Source organism: Camelus dromedarius, chromosome 18, assembly GCF_036321535.1.
Source record: "Camelus dromedarius isolate mCamDro1 chromosome 18, mCamDro1.pat, whole genome shotgun sequence".
NCBI lineage: Eukaryota > Metazoa > Chordata > Mammalia > Artiodactyla > Camelidae > Camelus > Camelus dromedarius.
The window spans coordinates 13307178-13317137 of record NC_087453.1 but is presented as its reverse complement, the minus strand read 5'-3'; the positions used below and the strand labels follow the sequence as shown (position 1 = coordinate 13317137).

Genomic DNA, 9960 nt, shown 5'->3' with positions numbered 1-9960 from the left:
GCTTTTTGGCTTTACATACGTGAAATCATTCACCAGGATTCATTTGTGTCTTTCTTGGAGGGCTACAGTGTTGTGAGAGCTACTGACGGTGCTGTGGATGGCTGTGGTTCCTCCTTGTTGCTGTGTAGTACACTGTGGTGTAAATAAACCACAGCTGATTTGTCCATTGTCCTGTTGATGGCATCTGAGTGGTTTCGTTTGGGGGCTAACGCACATCACGCCACTATGAATTTCTAGCACTTTCCCTATGGAAAGCGTATGTACACAGTTCTGTTGGGTGTGGAGTAGTTAGGTCATGGGGGAAACACTAGCAGCTTTCATCCTTAGTAGACATTATCACTCACTTTTCCAAAGTGACTTTATTAATTTGCACTCCTACTGTCAATGTATGAGAACTCAGGTGGCTCCTTAGCACCCCAGAATTAATTCTCCCTCTGTCCAGAAGAGACTCGGTAGAGGAAATGTGAGATCTTGATGAACATCTCTGCACATGTCTTGACCCTCAGAGGGGGCGGAGGTGAGTGTCTGGGTGGGTGAGCACAAGCCAGGAGGAGGAAGATTCCATCCCGCCAGCATGTCTTCATGAGCTCCTCGGCACACCGCTATCCGCTAAGTGGAAAGCCTCACTTCCCAGGCTCAGAACAATTACGAGCACTGAGCACTTACTGTGGGCCTGGCATTTTCCTTGGTGCTTGGGGTATAACAGTGAAGAGACAGAATATATGCCACGGGATGAAAGTTTAATAAAGAAAAAGAAAACAGGGTAAGAAAGTATAGAGTGCAGGGAAGGATGCTGTTTTGAAGTGGGTGATTACAATAAGCTGTCACCTCACACCTGTCAGAATGGCTATGATCAAAAAGTGAGGATATGGGGGGAGGCGGCGTGTGGGAAGGAACCCTGGTGCACTGTTGGTGAGAGTGTAAACTGGTGCAGCCACTATGGAAAACAATACTAAGGTTCTTCAAAAAATTAAAAATTAAAGTTACTGTAGATCTAGCATTTCCACTTCTGGGTTTATAGCATATCCAAAAGAAATGAAAGCATTATCTCAGAGAGATATCTCTGGTCCCATGTTCATGCAGCATTATTCATAGTAGCCAAGACATGGAAACAAGTAAAGTGTCCATCAACAGAAGAATAGGTAAGGAAAATGTGGGGTGTGATTGTGTGTATGGAATATTATTCAAGCATAAAAAAGAAGGAAATATGACTTATGCTACAACACAAATGGACCTTGAAGGCATTATACTAAATGAAATAAATCAGACAGAGAAAGACAAATACTGTATGTTCTTACATATATGGACTCTAAAAAAGTAAAGGTCATAAAAATAGAGTAGAATGGTGGTTGCCAGGGGCTGGGGTGGGTGGTGGAGGAACTGGGAGAAGTAGGCCCAAGGGTACAAGCTCCCAACTATAAGATGAATAAATTCTGGGGATCTGATGTATATACGGTGACTATAATTAATTATTACCAATACTGTATTAACAACTTGAAAGTTTTTAAGAGAGTGGATCCTAAATGTTATCACCACACACACAAAAATAGTAATTATGTGAGGGGATGGAGGTGTTAACTAATCTTATTGTGGCAATCATTTCACAATATATATGTGTATCAAACCATCACACTGTAGACTTTAAACTTACATGTGTTATATGTCAATACTATTCCAATAAATCTGGGAAAAAATAAAATAAATAAAATTAAAAGTGGTTAGAGGGGTGATAAGGTGACTTGAAACAGAAACCAGAAGTGAGGGAACAAACCATTGGAAAAGAAAGCTCCAGATACAGGGAGACATTCAGTGCAAAGGCCCTGTGGTAGGTGGGTGCTTGGCACATTCAAGGCACAGTAAGAAGCAGATGGGAGGAGGAAGGGTCAGGAACACTGGGAGAGGGTTAGAAGGGACATGATTAGGTAGGACCCACACGGACTGATGCTCAAAGACAACCCAACCCTTACACAAATGTATATTCATATACAGGGTTGGGCTTGGGAGTTAGGGGTGGTGGTTGTTTATAAACATGGCACCATGCATATATTAAAACTGGTCTTTCTTATTTAACAACATACCATAGACATCTTTACAAGTACTTAATGTGGATCTGGAGTAGGCAAACTTTTTCTGTGAAGAACCAGCTAGTAAATATTTTAGGCTTTGTGGGCAGTCTCTGTGGCAGCTATTTGATACTGCTATCATGGCTTAAGTTCAGACAATAGGTAAGTAAGTGGGTGTGGCTGTGCTCCAATAGCATTTTATTTACAAAACTTGTGGCAGGCCCTGTTTGGCCTGGAGCCATAGTCTGCTGCATACATTTCACTCCAGACACCTGAGTTGCCTTGTTTTCCCAAAATCCATTCAAAATGACAGCCTCTGGAATGATCAATTTTTCAGACATAAGAAAGCAAAACCCATCAGAATCTAGCTGACAACACTTCAAATCACTTGGTGCTTGGGAAATACTTTTGGTTTCCAGCTAACATATATAAAAATAGCCATTGGATTGAAAACCACAACTGTGTGCTGCTCTAGACTGTGTTTTACAACCTGGGTAATTATGGATTTGAAGTTATTAACTCTCTTCTGGATCATACTGAGGCTACTCTGCCTCTCTTGCTGACAGAGGGAGCAAGAGCTGTATGCTGCAGTTACCCGCACAACTTTCAAATGAGCAGTGATCTTTATCTGCCACTGTGTCTAAAGACACTTCAGACACTGCCACAGCATCTAAAGAAATGAGCTCCCATGCTGTCCATCCATCATTTCTCCTTTGAGTTGTTCTTCCGAAATATCAAGAGGTGCGTGAGATCATCGGCAAGATCCACAGAATGCTGATGGCCCAACACTCCCTTCACCAATGATATTTAAGACTGTTTCCTCTTTTACTATTCAAAATTTTTAAAGAGTAACCATTTTAAGAGTAACTGAGAGAGGTGAGAGAGAGTGAAGGGCGGTGTCAGCTGCATTTTTCCTCTTTGGGCAAATTATCAGCAAGGAGAGAGGAGGCAACATCCCACTCCAGATATGCATCTTTAATAAGTACCACCTACTTACCTTCCCACAAGGGACGTTCAGTCCCACCAGTGCTACGTGAGCAGCATTTCCAGGTTCACCTCTTACCAACAGTGAATTTTAACAAACTTTATTTAACAAACAAATTGGATGAGTGGGGGAAAAAAGTTATCCCATTGTTAATTCTCCTTACCTAATTACTATATTGCACACACAAAAAAATTTAAATATCTACCTATATATTTTATTTACCTAACTTTAAGCACAGACAGTATAGCCTCTACCACTAAATGTCAGTTATCAACACTCCCCCCCGTCATGACAACCTACAGACCCCAAACTTTGCCAAATGTCCCCTGGAGAGCAAAATCACTCCCCTTCCAACCAGAAGCTGTAAAACATCAAGGCTTCCCTGCTCCTGACGAGCTGGAATATGCGTAATACCTAAACAGCCAGTATTATCTCAGTGTTATCCCCTTCCTCCCTGCTTGTGTGACATCATGCTCACTGGCTCTCTTTCCCACCTCCCCAGTCACCCTTTCCCAGTCTCTTTCCTGTCTTTAAGTTTTAGAAGACTCCAGGGTCTTCTGCTCTCCACTTACATTGACTCCTCTGGAGTTTTCAGCTCTAAATGGCATCTCTAGTGGTAAACTCCCATGACGTGCGTTTCTGCCACATAGATAAGGAGCCTTCCCAACCAAAGGGGTAAGGGATCGGGTTGGGACAAGGGACCCTCCGTAAGAGGGAGAAAATGAGCGTACCTCTGTGGGAGGGCTGCCAGGTCTTGCTCAACTTTCTTGGACCTGAAGACTTGGCCCGGTTCCCCTTGTCAGCACCTACAGCGAGCGTAGGGCTGCCAGGTACACCTCAATCTACAGGTGACTCCAGGTGCCAGTGCTCCAAGAAAGACCTCTGTAAGGAGAGGTGGACATTTAGGGAGGCCGTGAAAGTGAGACCACGAGGGACAGAAGGCTGTGAGACAACGAGAGACAGAAGCCGGGAAGGCAGTGCGCTCCCGGCCGGGTCTCCACGACCTGGGAGCGCAAACCTCGGATTCTCTGGAAATGGGCGACTAACCAAGTTCGAGAGCGCCTTCCCCACCAGGCTGAGCGTGAGCCGAGCGATCCATGGATAAAATTCGCAGCCAAATTTTCAAGGGGCCAATCAGACCACGGAGGCCTATTATGACAACCTGGAGAACCAATGAACACAGGGATTCTCCTAGCCGGCCTCCCGAGCGGCAGTCCCTGACAGAACCCGCAGAGGAACAGTTTCTTTTTTAAGGTACAAATTAGAAAACTAGTCCTCGGCTGGACGACGGGAAACGACGTTTACAAATCTGGGTGGAGAAAATTCGGTAAGCGGGTAGAACCGCACTCGCCTGAAACTCGGCGGGCAGCGGACCTGCAAGTCGCCGTCTAGCCTCGCGCTCCAGCGCGGGAGGGTGCGTGCTGCGCGCTGACGTCATGCGCCGGGCCCCGCCCCTGGCCGCCCGCCCTTATAGCGTAGCCCAGGCGCGCGCGCACCATTGTGTGGCTGGACTCGGCCGCCGCTGCGGTGTGAGGCGCGTGTCCCGGCTCTAGCCGTCCCCGCACCCGCACCGCGGCTTCTGCCTTGCGGTCCGCCGTTCGACAGCCAGCCCTCGGGCCCCTCGCCCGCCACGGACATGCCGCGCGTCTACATAGGACGCCTGAGCTACAACGTCCGGGAGAAGGACATCCAGCGCTTTTTCAGTGGCTACGGCCGCCTTCTCGAAATAGACCTTAAAAATGGGTGAGTCGGGCCTAGGCGCCCGCGTCCGCCCGCAGCGCCCTGGACCTGCGGCGGCAGGGCCCGTCGGAGGGAGGAGACGGCCAAGGCCGCAGCGCCGCGTGGCAGGGCCGCCAAAATGGCGGCGGCCCGGGGCCGCGGGAGCGCGCGGGGGACTGGGCCGCGGGAGCGTGCGCGCCCCCGGCCTAACGACGCCCGCCGGCCTCCCGCCCTCGCACCGCCCCCAGGTACGGCTTCGTGGAGTTCGAGGACTCCCGCGACGCCGACGACGCCGTTTACGAGCTGAACGGCAAGGAACTCTGCGGCGAGCGCGTGATCGTGGAGCACGCCCGTGGCCCGCGCCGCGATCGCGACGGCTACAGCTACGGAAGCCGCAGTGAGTCCCACCCCCGCGCGCTCCGCGTCCTTGGGACCCCGGGGGGTGGGTGCAGGCTTAGGGTGGGCGGGGTGGGGCCTCCCCGCCGGGCAGGCGCGGTGGCCGGGCTCGTTTGACTCGGGTGTCCCCGGGGCCTGCTGCCTTCACGCCTGCCCGGGGAAGACATGGGACACCGGAGCGCGGGGATTGGGTTTTGCCTAGCCAGGGTTTGGGTGTTTGGGGGCGGGGGGTTGCTAAGTTGGGAGGGGGTGGCTTGTGCTGGGCCCCTGTCAGCACTGGCGTGGGCTCTGCCTACGAAGGAAGTGAGGGATGGCTGTATTTGTTGTATCCTCCTTGCTTACCTGTCAGTGCATTAGCTAGAAGTGTGAATAGCTTAGCGTAGAAGTTTGGGACAGGCTGGGGGTGGGGTGGGGGCGGGGGAAGGGGTGGGGTCTTAAGCATAGGTATTAGAGTTATTAAAATTGGCAGGGGCCAAAGAAAATACTGTTTTGAAGTAACGTGGTATTACACCACAAAGTAGATTTAAATGAGCTTTATGCTGTATTTGAACTAGTTGGGGCATGTTATTGGGAGGAGGTGGGGGGATTTTTGGTTATGTTAAATGTTTGATGTTGAAATTGTTGCATGTTGAATTCCAACTTTTTAACAAGTCCTTGATGTTTCAATTTGAAAGTGACCAATGGGGCTGAGGCTGTGTCCACTGAGGCTAAGATGACTGCCTTTCCTGATTGGCCTTGGCTTTTCCATACATTGTGTGACCCTTGCCCTATGACCCTTTGGCTGACCTTACCGGAAGCCATGACGACAGCAGCCTTTTGCCATTAGACGCAGGGTGATGGTGAGGATTCCAAGGGTTAGACAAAACTGGTTAATCTGAACTAGGTGACTGTTACCTTGCGTGTTTTGTGGCCAAACCACCACCAAAAACCTCACACTGTGATGTAAGTACTTAGTGTAACTAGTAAACATTTTTGTAAAATGTAGAAATGCATGTAATCAGTTAAGTTTTATATTTTACAATGTTCTGTAAAATAAAACTTAGCGAGGTAAATTGAATAAAGGAGCAGTCACTCTCTAACAGATTGTAGGAGAAGTTTAGTTGGATTTAGTCTATTTGACTTGCCCTTAATTTAATTTATGGCAAATCACAACTGTATCGAAGGTTTAGCAGTATAATAGCAAAGTCCTACTCCAGTAAATGAAAGTTGATATGTTTGTACTAACTTTCAAAAACATGCATCCCTATCATTACAAAGCATCTAATTGTTCTCTTCATATGATAAAGGTGGTGGAGGTGGATACAGCAGTCGGAGAACCTCTGGCAGAGACAAATATGGACCACCTGTACGCACAGAGTTCAGACTTATTGTAGAAAATCTTTCTAGTCGTTGCAGTTGGCAAGATTTAAAGGTACATATTATAATTTGAGATTAAAATGGCATGACTAATTTTAAAAAGTAGACTATTTAATTGCTCTTTTATCTCTGAGAATCAAATATAGCACATAGATTTTTTTTCTTTACATACCTGGGTCTGACCAGTCTTGATGTTTTTAGGATTTCATGAGACAAGCTGGTGAGGTAACCTATGCGGATGCTCACAAAGAACGCACAAATGAAGGCGTCATTGAGTTTCGCTCCTACTCTGACATGAAGCGTGCTTTGGATAAGCTGGATGGTACAGAAATCAATGGGAGAAATATTAGACTCATTGAAGATAAACCACGAACAAGCCATAGGCGGTCTTATTCTGGAAGCAGATCAAGGTAACTTGTTTAAGGATACGGAGAGGGGAGGAAAGAGTATTTGCCATGAACAGGAAGATTCAAACAGCAGTATTTCAATTGTTGCTTAATTGAAATTGGGTCAGTTCTTAGTTTCCTTTTCGTTGTGCATCACTGGGTTCTTTTTCAGATGTTTTGAAAGTGGATTTAATTTGTAGTGAGCAATTAAACATTCATGTCAAGATGTCTTGACATGAAGGTTTATCATGTTTTTTGTTGTAGGTCACGATCTAGAAGAAGGTCACGGAGTAGGAGTCGCAGGAGCAGCCGCAGTAGATCTCGAAGTATCTCAAAAAGTCGCTCCCGGTAAATGTCACTGTTTTTCTGAATAACATACTTTATAGAATACTCTTATGTTCTGGCAAGGTATTTAAAAAAATCTGGCTTTTCTTGTCTAGATCCAGGTCTCGGAGCAAAGGTCGATCACGTTCTCGTTCAAAAGGCAGGAAATCTAGATCAAAAAGCAAATCTAAGCCCAAGTCTGATCGGGGCTCCCGTTCGCGCTCTCGAAGCAGGTCGAAGGATGAGTATGAGAAATCTCGAAGCAGGTCTCGTTCTCGATCTCGTTCCCCTAAAGAAAATGGAAAAGGTGATATAAAGTCAAAATCTAGATCAAGGAGCCAATCTCGTTCCAATTCACCCCTACCTGCTGCACCCTCAAAAGCCCGTTCTGTGTCCCCTCCACCAAAAAGAGCTTCAAGATCCCGTTCTAGATCTCATTCAAAGTCAAGGTCACGATCCAGATCGAGTTCCAGAGATTAACCCAGAACTCTACGTTCTTTGCACACTATTACGGAGAACACTTTCCTACTTGCTTAGGCAGTTACTCTTCCATGTTTGTACTTGGCCTCTTCTGCAAGAGGAATCTCCTGAAAACAGGGGCACACAAAAATTTGATTCGTGGCCAAATTTAATGAAAAAGATGAGGTTCTAAAGAAATAACATGAAGTCAAAGATCCTCTCCCTTCTTTGTAGAATTAAGATAACTTTGATTTTGTAGCTTTTGAGCTAAAATAACTTTTGTAAAGATTAAAGCTGATTTAGATTTTTTTTTTAAGTATTTCAGCAGGATCTGCTGCAGGGGTTTTGTTGTTACATTTGTTTGCTTTTAAATTAACCGTTTCAAGCTTTGAATACTTAAGGCTTTAGAGGGAGAACCCAATTTTCAATTATGTTGGCTTTTTATAAAGCTTGAGTTATGTAAGATTTCAATAAAAATTTGCTACCAAGATGATTGCCTTACTGAAAAGATCATTCTTAAATTCCTTTAAATACTGATAATCTATTAGTGGAAACTGTAAATTCTACTTAGTATAAAACAAGGCAAGTCTTAGACCAGCAATAAATTATTCAATTTGGATAACATTATTTTGTGCTGTTAATCACATCTGCCAAAGTTATATTGGCCCCTTTAACAGGTTAAGTCAAAAATAAAAGATTTTGTAGTCAATCTGTTATACAGTTTTGCCTAAATAGAGTTTAAATAATGAAACCTTATTCAAACTTGAATTTGATTGAACTCTTTAAGGAATAGTTCCTAATACTTGGATCTCATCTAGCCCGGTAATCCCACTTTCTGGAAGTGGTCCCTGTAGTTAGTGTTTTGTTAGAGTGTAGTTCCATGGTCTCATGTTTGTTACATAAAAATTGTAGTAGCTTTTCTTTGATCAGAAATTTAGTATATTCGAAATGGAAAAGTAAATGCTTCATTTTCTGTTGGAAGATCCTAAATATTTAACAGGCACTTAACAGATCACTTGGTAAATCAGTTGCTGATTAAAGTAAAATTCCACCTAACCATCAGTCCTCTTTGTAGTTAGTGGGGTTGTATGATAATTGGTTAGATCATCCTCGTAAGCTTTACAATGTGTGGTTGGCTTGGAAAAAATTTAAGTGGGTATACCCTGAATTTTTTGTACTTTATCAGGAAGTATAATGAATACTGTGGAAACCAAGTTATAATACTGCAAATTTGTAGGAGTTACTGGGTTGCCAATCAGTCCATACATCTGCAAGCCTAATTAGTTGAAATTGCAGTTTGAGAAATTAACAACTTTATATATCTTTGTTCAGATTTTTAAAATAAGGTAATTTCATGTAAAAGCATTCATTAACTTTAGTGTGAGATGAAGATGTAGGTTATTTGGCTCAGCTTTAACATCTTCCTAGGAGCTGTCACTTTATATAAGGTGTCAAGGGCTAGGTTGTGCCAGGGCATGGTGGCATATTGCCACTGTGTCTCAGATGTGACTAGAAAGCATAATCTCGAATTGGTTTGTAGGTTCACATAATCCAGAAGGCAAACGTAATAAAGTGAGACCGCTTTTTAAAAAAAAAAAAGTCATGAAGATCTAGGTGTCAAAATGACAGTGTAACAGAATATTTGCTAATGAGTAAGAAGACTTGTTTTTAAGAAATTTTGGGGCTTCCTGTTAGGAAATTTCAGAGCCTAATCATAGGACCATAGTGCACCGAAAGGTTGATGCATCTTCCATGACCTTATTTTCTTCTATACTTAGTCTGATTTGGGGTTTGGTTTTCTTTTTTTTTTTTTTTTTAAGGGTATTCATGAGAAGTAAGAGGGGCTTTTTTCTCAATATAAACTTAAGATTTTGAGAGAAGGACTGGTGTTTGCAATTACAGTTCATTATTTTGCCTATTTGAAAGAACAAAAGTTATGACTTTTACACAAAGAGGCAAGCCTCCACTTGCTGCCTTTCAAAATGTGTTTAAAGACAACTAACTTAAGAATTGGTTTTGACCGAAGTTCTCGTTTGCAGGGAAAGAAGAAAAGCTTTTAAAACCGTAGCCTTTTAAAATGGAGGGGTTGGGGTATTACAGTGTGAAACTGGGCTTTCTAGAAGCACGCAGCATCCTTCAGCTGGGCTTTCATGTGTTAGGATCACCTCACTTGGTAATAGGCAGGTTTGTCCGCATTGTCAGCTGACCCCTAGGTGGGTAATAATATAGGTAAATTCCTGTGCCCATAAAATTTTAATAGCAAAAACCAACT

General features: G+C 44.3%; 1 protein-coding gene across 1 annotated transcript; it reads left to right on the top strand.

Moving 5' to 3' along the window:
• Positions 1-4540: 4540 nt before the first annotated feature.
• On the top strand, positions 4541-9287 carry SRSF6 (serine and arginine rich splicing factor 6). The gene is made up of 6 exons (XM_031433778.2): positions 4541-4791; positions 5016-5164; positions 6450-6574; positions 6721-6929; positions 7170-7253; positions 7346-9287. Exons 1-6 carry the CDS (start codon positions 4685-4687, stop codon positions 7707-7709), a joined length of 1038 nt encoding a protein of 345 aa, XP_031289638.1. The 5' UTR covers positions 4541-4684; the 3' UTR covers positions 7710-9287.
• The last annotated feature ends 673 nt before the right edge of the window (positions 9288-9960 follow it).